This window comes from Paroedura picta, chromosome 11, assembly GCF_049243985.1.
Source record: "Paroedura picta isolate Pp20150507F chromosome 11, Ppicta_v3.0, whole genome shotgun sequence".
NCBI lineage: Eukaryota > Metazoa > Chordata > Lepidosauria > Squamata > Gekkonidae > Paroedura > Paroedura picta.
The window spans coordinates 1,866,529-1,887,199 of record NC_135379.1 but is presented as its reverse complement, the minus strand read 5'-3'; the positions used below and the strand labels follow the sequence as shown (position 1 = coordinate 1,887,199).

The following is a 20,671-nucleotide window of genomic DNA, read 5'->3' as shown; positions in this document are numbered from 1 at the left end:
TCCTCGGATAGCGGGTAGGGATTGTGCAGGATCTGGGACTGTTCTGCATCCTCATTTCCCTCAGCTGCAGGCTGCCAGCTCCACCCCCAAAGTATTCCCCGGCCCAGGAACAACCACCCTGACCATGCATGTCTGTGTGTTCCTAGAATCATAGAATCACAGTGTTGGAAGGGGCCTCCTGGGTCATCTAGTCCAACCCACCCATTATGGTTGTGAGTGTCCTGCATAGTGCAGGGGGTTGGACTAGATGACCCAGGAGGTCCCTTCCAGCCCTAGGATTCTATGGTTCTAGCCCTATCGCTCCTCCACTGTCACCTGCCACCCCCTTGAACCTTCACAGAAACAGCCTCTCTGTCAGATGGCTCTCCAGCCTCTGCTTAAAAATCTCCAAAAATGGAGAACCTTCCTCGGACCTCCCGAGGAAGCCTGTTGCACTGAGAAACCGCTCTAACCGTCAGAAACTTCTTCCGGATGTTTAGATGGAATTTCTTTAGAATTAATTCCATCCCCTTGGTTCTGGTCCGTCCCTCCGGGGCAAGAGAGAACAACTCTGCTCCATCCTCCTCCTTCTCTTTCCCCTTCTTTGCTTGCCAGTTTGTCAGTTTCCACGCCTGTCGCGAGATCTTGGGCCCTTGGGAGAGCTTCCACCTCTGCCCCCAGCACACCCCGATGCTCCTCCTCTTCCTGCCTCCCTCCCCCCCTTCAGCATTGGCCTCCACGGTTTAAACCGCACAGGCTTCACGCTGCGGCCAGGGGATGAGTCAGACCCTGCGAGGTGCTAGCCCCTGTCCGAAAAAAGCAAACTTTTCATGCCGCTCGGATGGCCACCTGCCCTCCCTACGGGAAGCCTGCGCGCTGACTTGGGGTGGAAAATGCGCAGCCCTCGCTCCGTCCCTGCCCACGAGCTGCTCCAACCGCGGCTGTTACATTTCTGTTTATTTAGTTTCTGAATAGATTAACGTTGGCCAGCACAGGATTCCAGCGGTAGATGCCGCCAGGAAAACAGTCTCAGGTCTCGCGGACTCTGATGTCATGCGCCTGAGGTTAGAATTCCAGAAAAGCATTCCTCTCCAGCCCAAACGGAGCACCAGAGATGTCATTAAGAGACCTGCGTGCGCTATGGAAATTTGCAAGGGAAAGGGGGGAGGGATTGAGGGCACTGGTAAAAGGATGGAAGGGAGGGGAGGGGAGGGCCTATGGCTCAGGGGCAGAGCCTCTGCTTGAGCTGCAGAAGGTCCCCAGTTCAATCCCCAGCATCTCCAGTTAAAAGGACCAGGCAAGAGATGATGGGGAAGACCTCAGAGAGCTGCTGCCAGCCTGAGCATGCAATACTGACCTTGCTTCTCATAAAAAAGGGTTTTCAGAACTTTTCTTTGTTTATGGAGCCTACCAAAACATGTTCGTTCACAGAGAGCAAGGCGGGTGTAAAAGCCCTCAAGGCCGCCCTTTTTTAAATGTTTGGTTATACTTTTGTCAAGCGGTTCTGGTGGTCCGCTTTTCCGTTGGTTTTGCGGCTTGTGTGCATCTTCTACGCCGTTATGCGCTATTCTCATGGTTCCGTATGCGCCATTTTGATAGCTAATGAAAAGGCGCTTCTCTTAATGCTGAGAAATGCACAGGTGTTCCGGAGGTGAGGCGGAGAAGCAGGAACATGCAGGGCATCAGCTGGATCTCTCACAGCCTATCAGAAGCCATACTGGTCAAGAGCTCCCCCTGACTCCACCCACTTGGAGGCGGCTGTTGCCATGGTCACCAGGTTCAGGACCCCGCCCTAGACAGTTTCCTAACTACTCCCGGAATATCAGAGCATGGAATAATTTCCCAGAATCCCACCGGGTTTCCTGCCCGCTTTGACCTCTGCTCTTGGGCCACTGTGAAATCAGTTCTCGTGCCTGACTCTTCCCTCCATGCTCTTTTCCCACCTGCCCTCTCCCCTGCCTTTCCCCAGGAAGTCTTTGACCGACTCTATTTGATTTATACCGTCGGCTATTCCATCTCGCTGGGGTCCTTGACAATCGCTGTGCTCATCCTCGGCTATTTCAGGTAAGCGGCTCCCTTTCAGAATGCAGGAGGTGATTTCTCCGTGCCCGTGGTTGGGTCTGGGCGGGAGGAGGAAGACGGGGGGTCCTCGTTGCAAACCCCTTGAGCAACTTTGGATTGTAGCAGGGGTAGTCAAACTGCGGCCCTCCAGATGTCCATGGACTACAATTCCCAGGAGCCCCTGCCAGCATTCGCTGGCAGGGGCTCCTGGGAATTGTAGTCCATGGACATCTGGAGGGCCGCAGTTTGACTACCCCTGGATTATAGAATCATAGAATCCTAGAGTTGGAAGGGGCCATACAGGCCATCTAGTCCAACCCCCTGCTCAACGCAGGATCAGCCCTAAGCATCCTAAAGCATCCAAGAAAAGGGCTATATCAGGGCTATATGATCGGCTTCCCATGGGTTTAGCTACTTCAGCCGGGTGGTTTGCTTAGTTTTAAAAATATATACAAGTCCACATCAGTTTAGAAACAGGAAAAAAATGCTAGCTACTAACAGAGGAGGTGCAACAAGATGCACATCTCTTTCCACAAGTTTGGTTAGTCCACAAAGTGCTCCCAGAGTCTGGCCGTATTCTGCCCCACCATACGGAGTTAGGGAATCTGCTGGCTGAATGGGCAGGTGGATGCCTCTGTCCGGAACGACCCTCTTGGGGAAATGCCCCCGCGGAAAAGAGGGATAGGCTGACGCTTCCGTCCTCTTTGATTTCCCCCTTTCGGTCTCTCTCCCCTGACCAGCCTCCTTTCTCATTCCTCTCGCAGGCGTTTGCACTGCACACGGAACTACATCCACCTCCACCTCTTCGTCTCCTTCATGCTCCGCGCCATCAGCATCTTCGTGAAGGACGCCGTCCTGTACTCGGGGTCAGCCCTGGAGGAGATGGAGCGCATCTCGGAAGAAGACCTCAAGTTCATCACCGAGCCCCCCTTGGCTGAGAAGGCCCCCTTTGTGAGTTGCCGCTTGACCTAGGCGCAGCAGTGCATGCTGGGAGAAGGAAGGGGGACCGCCAGCTTGGGGCCAAGCTGGAAAGTCGTATTCGCTGGCAGGGGCTCAAGGGAATTGTAGTCCATGGACATCTGGAGGGCCGCAGTTTGACTACCTCTGCTCTAACTGCTCCTTTTCTCCTTTCCTGACCTCTCTCAGGTGGGCTGCAAGGTCGTTGTCACCTTGTTTCTTTACTTCCTGGCCACCAACTACTACTGGATCCTGGTGGAAGGCCTTTACCTCCACAGCCTGATCTTCATGGCGTTTTTCTCTGAGAAGAAATACCTTTGGGGGTTCACCTTATTTGGCTGGGGTGAGTCCTCCTTTCCCTCCCCTTCCCCCAAAGAAAGAGCTCACACTCAACGCCTTGAGCATCAGAACCGTCTCAAATGTCATCTCCCAAATCTTTCCCAAAAGGGATTTTTTAAGAAGTGCAACAGCCAAGGTTGTATCAGGATTTTGGACTCAGAATAGGAAGGGGGCCCATTCTGCTGGGATTAAAACCGTCGAAAATTCACTGCCCACAATAGAATGCAATGGCAGATTAGACTGGAAGGCAGAGGGCATCTCAGTAAAATATGGTGGAATCGGTTTTACCAAGGAAGCAAGAAGATGCAAAAATTCCGGCACCTTGTCTGTCTAACTGTTTTAGAGAGATGGATCCAGGTCGGCGGCCGACTTGGTCTGAAGCACCAGGACAAAGTTTGAGTCCAGGGGCAGCTTGAAGACCAGCAAAATGTTATTCATCTTTCAAATTTTCCAGTAAAATTCCAGTTTATTGAATAAAAATGTGTTGGTCTTAACGGTGTCCCGGGGCTCAAACTTTCGTCTCAGGGAGACAGGAGAAACAGAGGCCCAGGTTGCCCCTAGTGGCGATGCAGGCAGAAGGAAATGCACAAGAAGAAGAAACAAGACTTTCCCCCAAACTCCAAAGAGCTGCATTGTCCTGTTTTGCATTAGATGATTAGGACATGCACAGGTATAGCTCGTTTGCCCAACCCTGCCATCATGCGAGATCTGTGCCAGTACTCCTGCATCCTCCGACAGGTGGGCTTCCCTCCTGACGCTTTCCTCGTTGGCCAACTGCTGGCTGGATGTGCACCCCAGACTGCTCATTTCAAGATGCACTTGCTCTGCTCTCACACCTGTTTTAACTCTGGTTGCTCCCCTCCAAGGAGGGTCTACCAATCCCTTTTTTGGTCCCCACTTCCTCCTCTGGCCCCAGATGCCCCGGAGGGCTATTTAAAGTGGACCAGGGTTACCTTGAGTGTCTGGAGGCCTGCAATAATGCAAACCTGCAATTTTCTGAGGCCGTTGGGTAGGCTGGAAAACAGGATGTGGCCGTGGTGGGCAGATCATTAGCGAGAGCCTGTTTACGCGCAAGGGAAGGAGAAGGAGAAGGCTGGAAAAAGCCCAGCTTTTCAAAAATGGAGGAGATCTATCTCTATCTGCATATCTAGACATAAATATACAGGAAGGTAGACAGATACACAGACACAGAAATATCTAGATAGAAGGAAATATGGAGAGGAGGTTCAGGACGGACGTTACACAGAGAGTGGTTAGACTTTGGGATTTGCTGCCAGAAGATGGAGTGATGGCCACAGTAAGTTTGGAAGGGGATTAGATGGATTCATGGCAGAGTCTATCAACAGCTATAAGCCATGGTCAATAAGGCAAACCTCCACATCCAGAAACATTGAACCCCAGAGCCAGGAGACACCCTCAGGAGAAGACCTTGGCCTCTCTGCCCTGTTGGTGGCCCTCCAGGTTGGCCACGGCCACTGCGTGAAAAGGGATGCCCGGCTGGATGGACCATGGGTCTGATCCATCAGGGCTCTTCTGATGTTCTTGGCCTCTTGGCCCTGTGGTTGGCCTTTCGGAGGAACTGATTGTCCACTGTGAGAGACAGGATGCTGGGCTAGATGGGCCTGCACTGGTCTGACCCAGCAGGGTTTTCTGATGTGCTTATCCCTTGAACAGAACAAAGAAACAAAGCAGGCCCAGCCAAGATGCTCTGGACCTGAGCTACCAGCAGCCTTTCCCTGTTATTGAAGTTGCTGGGGATCCAGAACCAACCCAAGAAACTCAGGAGGCCTCAGACGAGTTTGCCTTACAGGGCAGGGCAGGCTAGGGAAGATTCCTGACCAGCTCAAAAGAATGGCTGAAGCGCACCCTTAGAGCTGACTCGCCTGTGTGCACAATGCACCGACAGAGAAATGTTGCTTCAGTGGCTTGTTTCGAGCAGAGCTTTGCAAGACCTCAGTCCACGGCAAGCCCTGCAACAGCTGCAGCAGAGACGGCCTGGCCTTATAGGACCTGCATTGTACACACTGTGTGTAAGAACTGGAGATGCACAGCGCATACAATGTGGATACTATGAAAGTCAATGTCTGCGTGGCCACCCATGCTCTGCTCTGTAGACACCCGGGAGTCAATGCTTCGTGTGTCTGTGCATGAGATAGCGTATTTACTGAATAAAACAATTAAAATGAAATAACGGCAGGATTATCCTAGATCCGGATAACCCCGGCTAGCCCTGTGTCACTGGGTCTTGGAGATTAACCAGGCTCAGCCCTGGTTAGCACCTGGGTGGGAGAGCACCGAAGAAGACCAAGGCCTCTGTCCAGAGGCAAGCAATGGCCAACCAACTCTGTTAGCCTGGTGCCTAGACCGGGGTGGCCCGGCCTAAGCTAATGTCAGATCACGAAAGCTAAGCAGGGTCGACCCTGGTCAGTATTTGGGTGAGAGACCCCCGAGGAACTTGAGGGTAGCTACAAAGAGGCAGGCAGTGGCGAACCACCTCTGAACATCTCCTCCCTTAAAAACCCCTCTGGGGTTGCCAGAGGTCAGCTGCATCTCGACTTCACCCCCAGTACCACCACCAACAACGTTCTCATGGGCAGAACGACATTGAACTCATGCACTTAGGTCAGTGGTTTTGAACCTTCCTAAGGCCACAACCCTCTTTGGGTTGGCAGCCCGGCAGCAGCAACGGCGACCCCTGGGGAAAGGGTCAATTGACCTCCCAGGGGTTGTGACCCCCAGGTTGAGAACCGCCGACTTAGATGCTCATGGCCATAGCATGGGTCTGCCCTGTCATTTCCACACTGCTCTTTCCAGTGGAGACCCACATCCGTGCCCACCATGGGCACAATGAGCCACATGGAAAGGTCATTCAGGCTGCTTCTGGGTTCAGCGTGAGGAGCCTTTGACTTTTGACTTTACCCAGGATTCCCAGTGAATATTCTTCTGCTGTTCAGAGATTTCTGCCATAAGTCCACTTCATGGTTCTGTGAACTCTGTGAACAGATGCATGACCACAATGACTGAAGGGCAGCAAGTAGATCTTTCAGAAATAAATAGGTACTTTTGCTCCAATGCTGCCCAGGAGAAGGAAGTCCTTCTGGGACCCTGGAGGACCCAAACTGTGTAGGGCTTTAGATCTCCACATCAGCACCCAGAATTGAAACATCCTGCCCTGACAGTCAATCTGCTGAATTTTATCTCAGAGAAAATGGGAGGGGGGATCAAGATGTCTGCCCTAAAAGAGAAGATTGGGGCATAGTTCTGTCACAAATGTAGATTTGATATGTAGCAGATGTATATGGATTTTTTCTCCCTCTTTCTGGATTTGAATCCAGACCAATCCAGAGGGAACTGCCCAAGGTCCTGAAACAGGGGGGGGGGTTGGAGAATCACCAATTGCCAGGCCAGGGTTAGGGTCCCACATCTGCTTGTGAAGAAGGCTGAGGACCTCACTTTAAAAAAAATCATTTATGCTTCTCTTTTGGGTGTAAAAGTACAGCAATTCACTGATTCTAGCCATTTAGGAAAAGGTGCATGACGGGAAAATGCAGTGAACACGAATCTGGAAAAAGATATTCCAAGGCCTGGCCGTCTTGAATAAAATGAGTCCTTTTTCCTTTCTGGGGCTTCAGCCCGACCCGCCCCTTCAGTATAATTGCAACACGAGGTGGCTGAAATATACATCTTAATTCCCACATCTGCTTTCCGTTTCTCGCAGGACTCCCCGTGGTCTTCGTCGCAATCTGGGCCACTTTAAGAGCCACGTTAGCAGACACAGAGTAAGTCTGAGAGTTTTCTGCATGCGGAGGTTAGGGAGGGCGGAGGTTAGGGAGTGAGACTGGGAGGGATCCTGGATTGTAGTCCCCCTCCAGCCATTGGGGGATCTCAGGCCAGTCTCTGTCTCTCAGATGGCCCCCACCTCGCAGGGGTGTTGTGAGGAGAAGACTAAGGACAGGACTACCACTGATCTCCTTGGAGAAAGAGTAGGTTAAGAACACCATAAACAGGGACAAGGAATTCCCCGGCCTGGAGCTGTAGGAACTCAGTGACCAAACTCAATGGCCAGTCGTTATGAAGACGGTTTTACTTTATGGGCGTTCCTCTCTCTGCAGGTGCTGGGATTTAAGTGCCGGCTATTTCAAGTGGTTCATCCAAGTGCCAATCTTAGTAACCGTGATGGTGAGTGGAAGATTTGAGTGGGGGCGGGGGACGGGGGGGACGGTGCGAAACAAGGAGGGGTCCGAACTTCCAGCTTCCCCTGACCATTCTGGGGCCTTGCCTCTCTGCCGCCTGCAGTCCAGGGCTCGGCTGCTCCATTCTTCTTAGAGAACAGGGAGCAATTGGGCTAAACCCCCCCCCCACACCCCCACCACCCCCAGGCCAGGCTTCAGCCCAGAGTGGAGAAAAATAGTTAAGACGCACAACGTGAAATCCTTCACAGTAACAAGGCCTTTCTTTAGGGCAGGGGTAGTCAAACTGCGGCCCTCCAGATGTCCATGGACTACAATTCCCAGGAGCCCCTGCCAGCATTCGCTGGCAGGGGCTCCTGGGAATTGTAGTCCATGGACATCTGGAGGGCCGCAGTTTGACTACCCCTGCTTTAGGGGGCACGTAAGCAGGTCAGGCAAAATGTAGCTTTCCCCCCACCCCAACCCCCCCATAGCAGGGATGTTGAGTGCCATGCCGTTCCGGGAACAGCATGCACCTCAGCATTTTTCTTGGTTCCGTCTGATCTGGATTGGAACCCCTGCCCACCCCCCAGTCCCTGGGATCCCCAGCAATCTCCCACCCCAAAGCTGGCAACCCTCACCAAAGCTGCCCGTTTCTCAGTGAGGTGGGATCAGGGCCATTGTTACACCGAGGTTTCTTGAGGTCCTGCTGGGTTTCGGTGGGGTTTTGCAGCCCCTAAATGGAAGCGGGTTCGTTGTAAAGGCTGCGCCTTAATATTCTGTTTCGAAAGCTGCTGTTGGGATTGGGGCCGATTGCTTTTTATTGGCCGCGATCCTTCTGTGGATGTTTTCGGTCCCCCCCCCCCCCTCCGCTGCCGCCCCAAGAACCTTGTGGTGATGAGGTGGGGCATAAAGAATTTCAGTCCATTAAGTCCAAGGGCGAAAACTAATGACCCTTTTGGCCGGCTTTGGGGTCCCAAAGGCACGGATGGTCTTTCGCAACGCAGAGCCCAGAGCCCTATAAATGTTCCTGCTGGTAGCTCAGGGTTTCGTTTTTTGTAAGTTCCAGGAGAGCCAGTTGTCAAGACCACACAATGGTGTTTGGCAGCAAAAGGGAGAGAAATTACGATTGGGAAACATGGCAAAGTCAGTGCAGTCAAGCTGCCAACAGGCCTTGAAATTTATCCTCCCAATTACGGCAAGACAATGAGCTGGACGGAGCGTCTGCTGTTCTGCGGAGGAAATTCCCAGGCGGCCGCTGGCGAGGAGTTCCTGTCCTCCTGGAACTGCCTATGGCCCAGCGGCCTGGAAGCTCTTCCCCTGTTTAGGCTGCGGGGCTGCTCCGGAATTGCCCGCTTGGCCGCACTCTTAATCCCCCCACCAGCCCGGCCCGTTGTCTTTTTCAATTGCTCCCCGTTGATTCTCCTGAAGGCGAGATGCACCGGACTGCCCCAAGAGGCCGTCGTGGGCTTAGGACTGGCCTCCCGCTGCGTGCCAGGGGTGCCACCCGCAGAGGGCCAAGGGGGCATTCTTTTGCGCTTCAGCTGGGAAAACCAGGCCGGACTTTTCCCTGAGAGAGCGGCAGACTGAGATGGGGCACTCAGAACGAATGGTGCATATTGAAGCAAGATATAGTCCTAGAATCATAGAATGACAAACTTGGAAGGGACCTCCTGGGTCATCCATTGCAGGACCCTTATGGCACATTAGTCATTGCCTATTAGAGCTGCCAACCTCCAGGTGGCAGCTGGAGATGCTCCAGAATGACATCGGGTCTCCAGACTTCATCGCCAGCTGGTTTGCTGGAGGTTGATTCATTTGTTCCCCCTGATGCTGGAGAACAAGGCTGCTTGGGAAGGCAGGCTTATGGCATGGTGCGATCCTGAGAGCCCTGCCCTAGGGAGGGGTGCCAGGCCCCAGGTGGGCCCCCTGGGATTATAACTCACCTCCAGAGTAAAGAGGTCAGTTCCCCTGGCGAAAAGGGCTGCTTGGGAGGGGGGACTGCTCAGCACTGAGGTCCCATCCTGCCCCAAATCATGCCTGGTCCTGGCTCCACCCCCAAAGTCTCCAGGTCTTTCCCACCCCAGCGCTGGCAACCCCACCACCCCAAAAGCCATTCTCCTCAGGTTCCACCCTCTGCTCCCTGGTATTTCCCAACCTGGAGTTGGCAACTCCACAGCAGGCAACTGGTATTCTCAGGGACACTTTCCCCGTTTGGGCTTCCGAAGGGTTGGTTGGTAGGAAGGAGGAGCTGCAGAGTAGCTAAGGTCGAGGCTTGCCAACCTCCAGGGGGGCCGGGGTTCCCAGCATCACAGCCGATCTCCCGATACCTGAGGTCAGGTGGGCTCGGTAGCCTAACACCCTGCTGAAAATGCTTCCCCTCCCCAAGTCCAGTTCTCCCCAACCTCGACTCCCCAAATCTCCAGGGATTCCTCAGCCCAGAGGTGGCAACCCTGCAGGAACCACAGAGCTACAAAGCAGCTTGTCCCCTTTCGCCTCTCGCCTGGACCCACCGTGTGGCCTCAGGGAAATAGCTCTCTTTGCCTCCGATGACGAGGGTGGGCTTCACTGAGTGGCCTCCTTTGCAGGGTTGTCGCTGAGTCATGTCAGTGGTTGAAGTGGGGCTCAGAGAGATCTCTTCCCCCCCCCCCTTTTCCCTTCCAGGCAAACTTCATTCTTTTTATCAAAATTATCAGAGTTCTCGCAACAAAACTCCGGGAAACAAACGCCGGGAGGTGCGATACGAGGCAACAGTACAGGTAAGGGGTGAAAGGCAAGAAGGGAGGTTACATTTTCCACGGTTCCCTTAGGAGGGTTCTCATGGAGCAGTTCTCTTTGAGCTCTCTCGGCCCCGCCTCCCTCACAGGGTGTCTGCTGTGGGGAGAGGAAGGGAAGGCGATTGAAGAAGAAGAGGGGTCTTCTTCAAAGCCAGCCCAAAGTGCTTCAAAGTTCTGGTGCTGTTTCTTTTGGGAGGAATGACCCAGCGCTCGTTCCAGCTCGTGCTGCAGGGTTGCCCTTAGGGTTACAGCTCTCTTGGAATCCGACCCCTTGCTGCTCTGTCCGGCCTCCGCTGCTCCGCTGCGGTCGTGCTGGCAGGCGGCCGCTTGCATCTGTCAAATTGGCCTCGTTTGTTTAGGGGGGGGAGGGCGGCTTGAAGCGCTTGGAAGGAAAACGCTTAATTTAAAGCAGCGGGACAGGCTGGATTTGGCCTCGGGAAATGCCAAGGTTTGTTTTCCGTCCTCACTGAGCCCTATCATTTACCTATTGATTTATTTCACGCCGTCGGGTGCTTGCTACTCATTATGGTTTGGAGGCAGCGCTGGGCTCTGTGGGAGATGGTTTTTCCAGGCCCTGACCCCGAGGAGCCAGCCCTTGCTGGCGGAGGGAAAGTTGGGCGGCCCACGGGGGGTAGGTGCCCCCTCGGCCTTTGCCTCCGTGCCGCATCACCACAGCCCTTGGCGGGCGGACGATCGCCTCCCCTCCCTCCCTCCCTCCCTCCCTCCCTCCCCCTCCTCCCCGCCAGCCTCATTTCCAGGCAGCGCTTGCACCCCCGGGGAACGCCGTTCCCTTAGTGGAACCAGATGTTCCCATGTGCTCACACCCTCCCCGAGGCCGTCTCCGCCAGCCTGTGGTGCTTGGAAGCATCCGAGGGCCAGCCTCCTCCGGGTGGCCCTCTCCTGGGCAGGGGGGTATGTTTCCGTCTGCCGTTGACATGATTCGCACCAGGCACCCAAGCAGCATTTAACCCTTCCCCAAGCGGTCGAAACATAAATTAGGAACCTCAGTAGGGTATAATACCCTAGCAGCTGATTTCTCCAGGATTACTGATCGTCGTGGTCTGGAGATCAGTTGGAACAGCGGGAGCTCTCCAGGTGTGGCCTGGAGGTTGGTAACCCCAATCTTTGGCCAATGCGCAGGTGAATTTTGGAGCGCTGGTCCAGCCTGGTCCCACATCCAGAATGAATGAACTTGTGCCGTTCATGGCCCAAACCTCACCCTCTTCAGGATTTGAGCCTCCTTCGGGTAGAGAAAAGCGGATACATAAAAGACAAACCGACTCCTCTTCTCCGGTTTTGAGAGCTGATGGGAGAGGCTGCCGGGGGCTGAACCCGGGTCCTTCCGCCAGCAAAGAATATGCCGCTCTGTGGCCTTTCTTTATCAGGTCATTGGAGGACTAGAAAGACAGGGCTGGGGTCTCCTCACCAGGGAGGGGTAGGGGGGACCCTTCAGGCCAGAGTTCACAGTCAGGCCTCTCCTGCTTGCGCTGGGGTGAGAGGCAGCCGATTTCCAACCATGGCGTGATATTCCCGCGGGGCTGACGGAGAACTCCTCTGGCTAGCTCCAAGCCGGCCCCCCCACGAGGCAGCCGGGATCCCCAAGGACCAGGAACCCCCCAGTGCTTCCGCTCTCACCTAGCAAGCTCAGCTCCTGGATCAGGACTTTGGAATCGTTAACGTTTTTCCTCCCTTCCTTTTTTCTCTCTCCTGCAGGAAGCTGCTAAAATCCACCCTGGTCCTCATGCCTTTGTTTGGAGTGCATTATATCGTTTTCATGGCGGTGCCGTACACCGAAGTGTCAGGGATCCTGTGGCAAATCCAGATGCACTACGAAATCCTCTTCAATTCGTTCCAGGTACGGGAGGCTCCGGGATCATTGCCCGGTTTCAAAGCCAGAGGACATTTCCCCCACTGGGATCTCCCCGTCTCCCATTCTTTGACCCCTTGCTTTGTCTTTGTTTTTGTATTAATGAATGCTAATTTAATCACTTCTTTCTAGGAAGCTATTCTAAGCCCCCTTCCTTTCTTCAAGAAATCGAGGTGGCTTACAATCTCAAACACGATAAAAACAAAGCCCCCGTGGCTTTTTAAGTCCCACTTTTAAAAATTCCATGTAGGACAATGAAAACCAGATTGGTCCAGAGGAAATTATTTTCAGCTGCCTTTTGAAAGGGAGAGGGCCAGAGAAGGTTGTTCCACAATTGTGGGGCTGCCACCTAAAAGGCCCCGTCCCATCATGTACCTACCAGCTGTGCCTCTGATTGGCAGGATGGTCAGGAAGGCCCCTCCCCATGACACTGTCATAGTTTGTCTGTTGTGGGGAGAGGAAAGGGAAGGTGCCTGTAAGCTGCTTTGAGACTCCTTCGGGTAGGGAAAAGCGGCATATAAGAACCAACTCTTCTTCTTCTTCTTCTTCTTTATATTCTGTTGAAGTCCCTCCCCAAACCCCACCCTCCTGAAGGTCCACCTCCTCTTCAGGCCTCCAGGAATTTTGCACCCCAGAGGGATTCTCCTCTGCTCCTTCTCCCCCACACTTCCCCCCCCACCCCAAGTTTGTTCCTCAGTCTCCAATTTCACTTTCTGTGCTGAAATATTTTTCTATTGTGACGGGTGGGTACTTTTAATAGATGCGCTCCACTGCATTTAACAGCAGACACTGGAACGCTTCCTCCTGAGGGACTTGTGTCGCCTGCTAATGGTTTGCAGGTGTTTCCTTGTACCCGGCAGAGAGGGAGAGGGAGTGTCACGAGACCCCCCACAAGGGAGAGCTGCAGCCTCTGGTTCCCAGCTCCGTGTGACAGATGCGACCTCCCCCCAAACCCTAAAATAAACCCCCAGCTGCGGGGCGGGCGGAGGGGGAGAATCCTCCTTTGCATCTGGTCTCCTTAACAGAAGAGCAAAAAACATGCCAATAGGACCCCTAAGCACAAGGTATATTTATGCTCGACTAAAGGGGCTTATAGCAATAAGGGAAATGGATGGGTGTCGGAATCGAAAGGCATCCGCACGTGTCTGGAAGAAAAACTGCTATTCACAGAGTCTGAACGGTTACTGAGAGAGTCCTGGGGGCGGAACCATCTTTGCTTCCGAATTCCCCTTTACTGCAGTAAAGCTCTGCCTGATTCTGAAATCTCCCCGCTGTGTCCTTCATCACGTGGTGACCCCCAGGCTCCCCCAGGCCCACTGTTTGGCTAGCACGGTTAACACCAGCTTCTCCAGAGCACCACAGGTTTGCCAACCTCCAGGTGGCACCTGGGGATCTCCTGAAATTACAGCGGATCTCCAGGCAACAGAGATCAGACCCCCTGGAGAAAGTGGCTGCTTTGGAGGGGGGGGGGGGGTTATGGCATTAGACTCCCCTGAAGTCCCTCCCCTTACCCCATCCTCTTAAGGCTCCACCCCCAAACCCTTCAGGTGTTTCCCAACTTTATTCCACCTTTTGCGCATGTATACTCCTGGATCAGCACTAATGTGTGGTCTGTTTCTCTTTCGTTCTCAGGGGTTCTTCGTGTCTATCATCTACTGCTTCTGCAACGGGGAGGTAAGTCTCGTAGCATCCGGTTAGGCATCATCCAGGAGGGCCCTGCTTCCCACCATGGCAGGAGGTTAGCCCACATGGTTCTGAAAGTCCCACTGTAACATAGAATCCTAGAATAATGGAGTTGGAAGGGACCTCCTGGGTCATCTAGTCCACCCCCCTGCACTGTGCAGGACACTCACAACCCTATCGGGTTGTGAGTGTACTGCACAGTGCAGGGGGGTGGACTAGATGACCCAGGAGGTCCCTTCCAACTCTATGATTCTATGGTTCTAAACCTATTGCTCACCCACTGTCACCTGCCACCCCCTTGAACCTTCACAGAATCAACCAAACATGGCAGGGAAAAGGGTCCAGTCAAGCATGCTGTATTGTGGGGCGGGGGGTAAATTTGCAAAAATTAACCATCTGACACTAGTGGTCCCAGCGGCTTTATGGCTGCCCCACAATCTGTTCCCAAGAGAGCTGGCTGGCCACTGCCTGCCACCCTTGTCTTCCTTGGGGGGCCTCCCATCCAAGCACAAACCAGGGCTGACCTCGCTCAGCTTCCGAGATCTGATCACGCGGAGCTTAATAAATCCCTGTTTGCTCCTCAACTCCCTCAGGTTCAAGCGGAAATCAAGAAGTCCTGGAGCCGATGGACGTTAGCGCTGGACTTTAAGCGGAAAGCCCGCAGCGGAAGCACCACATACAGCTACGGGCCCATGGTTTCCCACACCAGCGTCACCAACGTCAACCCAAGAGGGGGGATCGGCCTTCATCTCAGCACGAGACTCATCCCGGGGTCCCTCAACGGGCACCGGAATCTGCCAGGGTACGTCAAGAACGGCTCCTTTTCCGAGAACTCCATGCCGTCCTCTGTGCCGGAACAGTACAACAAAGAAGGGGAGTTCCTTAACGGATCGGGATACTTCAACGGAGACAAGCCGACGGTACTTGTGGAGGAGGAGAAAGAGACCGTGATGTAAATTTCCACCCCACCCCGCCCCACAAGCCAATGGTTAGGGATTGGGATGAGTTCCCCCGAAAGCCCTGCGTGTTTGAAAGAACGCCCAGCCCATCATCCGACGCCAAGGGACTTTGGACAGTTATATTTTTCCGGAACAAGATGTCGAATGTTCTGTGGGACACAGGGGGCCATCTGTCTGATTGCAGACGCTCCGTTTCTTGGCCCGCTTTCCCACGGTGGCAGCGGACGCTGGGCTCTCCAGGCCCAGCCGGGCTCATCCTACTGCGGGAAAAGGAATGAAGGAGATACTGTGAGTTTACAGGGACTTGCCCGTGGCTCTGTAGACTTTATGCGCAGCTCCACAGCCGTGGGAGCCGGCCACGTGTCACGGCTTGTGCGACGAGAGGGGAGGCTCAGAGCGATGGAGGGGGGTGCATTACAAGCCGCCCCGAGGCCTTGCAGACCCTGGTGGGCCTCCGTGTTGCTCCTGTTGAAAACAACTTGATTTCCATCATGTGGCGTGTCCACAGAACAGGGATTCAGGGATCACCGAGTCCAGGAGCTGGGCGTGGCCCGCTGGTCTCGGTTTCTGTGGTGAGGCTGATTTTTCGTTCCTTCGTTGATTCCGATCCAGTTCTCACAAGAGGTGGCTGCATGTCCCCAGGAGGACCTGAACACTTCTTCCATCTAAACAGCATGCGGTCACTCCCTCTTGCGGTCACTCCCTCTGACCGCTACCAAATGGGAGCCCCTGGTCCAAGAGAGCCAGCGGGGTATCAGGGGTAAGAGTGGCAGCCTCTGATCCGGAGAACTGGGTTTGATCCCCCACTTGTCCTCCGCGTGCAGCCAGCTGGGTGACCTTGGGCCAGTCACCGTTCTGTCAGAGCTCTCTCAGCCCCACCTACCTCACAGGGTGTCTGTTGTGGGGAAAGGAAGGGAAAAGCTGTTTGTAAGCCACTTTGGGGGGAAGTGTAAAGCGGGGTATAAAAAAACAACTCTTGTTCTGCTCTCTCTCTCTCAAGGGGAGTGTCAATGCTGTGAGAAAGAAGCGAGTTCTTCACGGGTTGGCCCCTCCATCCCAAGTCCAGGCTTCTTCCATCCTCTGGTGATGCAGGGAGGGGGGGGGGGTGGAAGGTGCCATCCAATCACAGCTGGCTTATGGTGATCCTGGGGGTTTTAAAGGCAAGAGACCAGCAGGGGTGGGTTGGCATCTCCTGCCTCTGCAGAGCAACCCCGCACTTCCATGGGGGCCTCCCATCCAAGTACTAAGCAGGGCTGACTCTTCCGTGATCTTCATGATGAGCTTAGCTTGGGCAGCCCTGCTCAGGGCAATTAAATCCATCTCCTGCCAGTTAAAACTTCCATCTCTTCCATCCCGCAAAGAAACCTGGAATCGTCATTTGCTGACTTTGCATAGAATGGAGACCCCCCCCCCCATAGGACTTCCCTTCCCAGGATTCTCCGGAGAGTAGGAGCAACGGGTGGACCAGCCTGCAGCGTAGATGCACTTTACGACGAGGAAGCAGGAGACGGACAATGGGGAGATTCACGGGCGGCTTCCCAGGGCTGCTACAGGGCTGGGTCCCCAACCTTTGGAATCGAATCGGTTCTTCAGCACATCTGGCTGCCCATTGAAATGCTTTGGATCCAGGGGTACTAAACTCCAGAGGCACCGCTGGGTCCATGGGGCATTCAGGTCTCCACCTCTCCCTCCCTCTGCAGTGGAGTCTAGGTTCCCCCCCCCTAACACACACACACACACACACAATTTTACCCCGTAACTCCAGAGAGTCAGGTTCTGCAAAGCGAGAGGTAGTTTCCGGTGGGTCGTAACATCAGTCCGCAGGGGAAGAGCCGGGTTCGAGACCAGCAGCACCTGAAGGTCCACAGGATCCCAAGGCTCAACGATGCCATCCTCCAATCACAGTAGAAGATGTCTAACCAATAAAAATTCAGAATTTTAATTCAGGAGATTCCCTCATGAAGAGCCACGGAAAGCGAAGCTGGCTTCAAACTGGTTTGAATTGGCTGTGCAGATGTTCCACGCCTGGATCTGCCTGGATCTTTCTTCCTGATCTGCTAGCTTTTCAACTTGCGGGGAAAGTGTTTTTCAACACCAGAAAGCGCTTAAAGATGGCATCCCCCCCCTCCTGCCCCGCCTGGGCCTGAAGTATTTCATAGAATCCTAGAATCTTAGAGCTGGAAGGGCCCTCCTGGGTCATCTAGTCCAACCCCCTGCACTACGCAAGAGGTTTCGATCTAGAACACTCAGGATTCCACCACCTGATTCCCAGGGGCTCAGACAGCCGATGTTCGGGAAAGAGGGTTACCAACTCCTGTCTGGAAAATTGCTGGGGATTTTGGAAGTGGAGCCTGGGGCGGAGGACATTTGGAAGGGGAGGGTCCTAAGCGGGATACAATGCTGTAGAGCAGGGGTAGTCAACCTGTGGTCCTCCAGATGTCCATGGACTACAATTCCCATGAGCCCCTGCCAGCGAATGCTGGCAGGGTCTCATGGGAATTGTAGTCCATGGACATCTGGAGGACCACAGGTTGACTACCCCTACTGTAGAGCAAGGGTTCCCAACCAGGGGTCCGTGGACCCACCAGGGGTCTGGGGAGTTCTGCAGGGGTTCTGTGGCATTTCCCATCCTGCCTTCATGGACTCGGACACAAGTTGAGAAGCCAGATGCTTCCGTTGCTCCCCCTTTCCTCTCCTGGGCATGAGTCCTCTTGGGTTTTCCTCACCTGGGAGGGAGCGGATTCAGCACCCTTACTCTCACCTTGAATCACATCCTGTCTCCCCCCGCCTCAGTCCTCCTCACACCTGCCTTTTCATGCGGGTAAGCAATTTCAGGGTGGCGCTGCATGAAGGCGTGGCCCCTGACATCACTTCCGGGCTCTTGGAAGCCTGCAAAATTATTTCCGGGGCTCTTCTGTGTGGCCAAAGGGCTGTCATGGAGTCTTCCCTCCCAAGCAGCCCTTCTCTCCAGGGAAACTGACCCCTGGTGTTTAGAGGTCTCGGAGCCCCTCTTGAGGTCTGGCAGGCCTATAGGGGAGGTCTCCATCGGGGCCCCAAAGAGCCGTGACCAGTCAGAAGCCACAGGACCCCCCCGCAAGGGACCACGGGTGTGATTCTGGACAGGCAGCTGCGTGTGTTCCTCCGAGCTCCCGTCCCCCCCTCCAGAATCCCCTCCCTCTCTCTCAGGGGGCCAAGGGCAGGGAGGAAGGGGTCTTTCTCTAGCTCCGCTGGGGTCCTAAGAGCGAGGGGATCCTGGGTGCATTCCCACAAGTGAAAATGGGTCAGAGGTGGCCCTGAATGGAATGAATCATTCAGCAAATGTTTTGTTAGAAATGCAAAGTGAAAAAATGTGACTTAATTATTTGTGTTTTTCACCAAAAGAAATTGACTTGCAATGAATAATATGTGTCTGGAAATGATTTGAGCAAAAGGAGGGGGGAAATGGACAAGAATTGTTTACACACTAAAGACATCCATCCGTGATAAATAAATTTTAAAAAAGACTTCAGCCAATGCTTCGTTGATTTTTACGATGGGAAATCCGTTCTTGCGCCTGGGGATTGGACACTGGACAGGAGGGAGGAAGGAGGGGAGGGAGGGAGGGAGGGAGGGAAGGCAGCAGACCAGTTTCGGGGTTTGCATGACCCGGGGTGGGTCACAGAGTGGGGCACGCGGCGTTCTTTGCCCTGAGCCCGGGTGGCTGAGTGGCTGGGCATGTGCCTGGCAGCAGAAGGTCCCTGGTTCAGCGCGGGGTGGTGGCTGAGAGCAGCGGCCTCTAATCTGTTCCTGGAGGCGAAGCAGAACAGATGAGTCCATGCGAGGCAAAAAATGTAAATAAGAAATTTTACTAGTGTGATCAAAGAGCTGCTTCTTCAATGCAAACCAAACTTGCTGTCATCTAGGGAAAGAAACCTCCTCAAGTCTTTGTTCTGGAATTTCTAGTGAATATTGTCTGCATCAAACCTCGTCCGGAAAACTTTTTATTATTATTATTCTTATCATGTCCTTTGAGCTGCAGATTCGGTGCCATTCTGAGACTCCTTTGGGTAGTGAAAAGCAAGATATAAAAAGACGGCTCTTCTTCTACTTTGAGATTCCTGAAGATCTGGGGAAGGTGGATTAGGGGAGGGGTCCTGGGGTCCATTTTCTAGAGGAAACCTGATCTCTGGAGTCTAGAAATCAATTCCAGGAGATCTCCAGGCCACACCTGCAGGTTACTGTGCAAAAAAGGCATGTACATTTTACAAATGCTGCTAATTTCTTATTTCAGGCCCAAAATTTAAGCAGAGCTCAAGGCATCCTGGAAACAGAACAGAGGCACAACCTCTGTTCTGTTTCCATGGGAACTAGAGCTTTGCTTAAAACTTTTGGTCACATGCAGTTTTTATCACACAGCTGAGGAAGATGAACAACGAAACTAGGCCTGACCTAGGATTTGGTTGTTTTGATGACGATTATTAAAGATTCTGAAGACGGGAGCTTTTCTTCGTGTTTAATGTTGACCGTCAGTTAGAATATACGAATTCTTCTTTAACCTGCCGGATTCACTGAGCCAGATGGATTTTTTCTTGTTTGTATTCCACCTGGCGGTAGGGAAACTTCCTCAAGGGTATTGGGGAGAAAGGGGTCTTCCCCTCCCTCTGAGATATCCCAGCTGGCTGGCTGGCTGGCTAACTGTGCATCTTTAGCGTGGAAGGAACCCGCTTGCCCTCGGAGCTGAGATCGCTCTGCCAACAGACAGCTGAGCCAGGTGGCCTGCTGGCATGGCCCCCGACGGTGATTCTGACGTGCCCCCCACAGAACTCCGGCCAACCAGCCTGTGGTTAGCTGGGCACAGGAGCCCTTTGTGCCAAGCCAAGGGAATAGCTGGTGGGCATGACACACCCTCTGGAGAGAGGCAGGCAGGCAGGCAGGCTGGGGGAGACGGCCATCTGTCCACCACAGCTCAACACGCTCCAGCTGGTCTCTAAAGACTCTCTTTTTCCGCCGTCTCCGTCAGCGGGTGGAGGAAGCAACTGAGGATAGGTTTGAGGCTTTGGGAAGCAAAGACAAATTCAGACTGTGCAGGAAGGGAGAGGTGCCACGCCTGTCAGCAGTTCTGTTCAGGAGCTGTGGCATTCCCTCTCGGCCTTGAGTTGTCCATGGCCACCAAAACGAGAAGGGGCAGAGAGACCGGGAGGGGCTAGGTGGGAAGCCTGTTAAACACAGCCAGATTTCAAATAGAATCCTAGAGTGGGAAGGGGCCCTGCAAGGCCATCCAGTCCCACCCCCTGCTCAAGGCAAGATCAGCCTCCAGCATCCAGGAGAAGGATCTGTCCAGCTGCTGCTTAAGAGCCAGCTTGGTATGGTGGTTACAAGTGACAGCCTCTAATCTGGTGAGCCAGGTTTGATTTCCCACTCCTCCTCCACATGCAGCCAGCTGGGGGACCTGGGGCCAGTTGCAGTTCTCTCAGAGCTCTCTCAGCCCCACCTACCACACAGGGTGTCTGTTTGCAGGGAGAGGAAGGGAGGGTGATTGTAAGGCTCTTTGAGACACCTTCGGGTAGAGAAAAGCGGGGTACAAAACACAGCTCTTCATCTTCTGCTTGAAGACTGCCAGTGAGGGGAGCTCCCACCTCCTTAGGCAGCCCATCCCACAGCTGAACTTCTCGGACTGTGAAAATCTTTTCCCCGATATTTAGCCTATATCGTTGTACTTGTAGTTTAAACCCATGACTTCGGGTCCTTTCCTCTGCTGCCATCCTTGCTCCATAAGAAACAAAAACAAAGAGAACAAAGGGCAAACCTAAACAGATCAATAGAGAGCCCAATGTTTAGAAAGGCCAATTATAAATATGTATTATGCATCCATCATAAAGCTATTCCTGCAGGAGCTGTTTT

General features: G+C 53.6%; 1 protein-coding gene across 1 annotated transcript in view; it reads left to right on the top strand.

Moving 5' to 3' along the window:
- PTH1R (parathyroid hormone 1 receptor) overlaps positions 1-18,299 on the top strand; it is a 67,633-nt gene extending 49,334 nt beyond the window's left edge. Inside the window, exons 5-14 of the mRNA XM_077304677.1 lie at positions 1,949-2,043; positions 2,805-2,991; positions 3,187-3,340; positions 7,055-7,115; positions 7,449-7,515; positions 10,170-10,264; positions 11,996-12,137; positions 13,782-13,823; positions 14,426-17,204; positions 17,322-18,299. Of these exons, the coding sequence (XP_077160792.1) occupies positions 1,949-2,043; positions 2,805-2,991; positions 3,187-3,340; positions 7,055-7,115; positions 7,449-7,515; positions 10,170-10,264; positions 11,996-12,137; positions 13,782-13,823; positions 14,426-14,788 (1,206 nt within the window). The 3' untranslated portion in view covers positions 14,789-17,204; positions 17,322-18,299. The remainder of the gene's footprint in view (positions 1-1,948; positions 2,044-2,804; positions 2,992-3,186; positions 3,341-7,054; positions 7,116-7,448; positions 7,516-10,169; positions 10,265-11,995; positions 12,138-13,781; positions 13,824-14,425; positions 17,205-17,321) is intronic.
- The last annotated feature ends 2,372 nt before the right edge of the window (positions 18,300-20,671 follow it).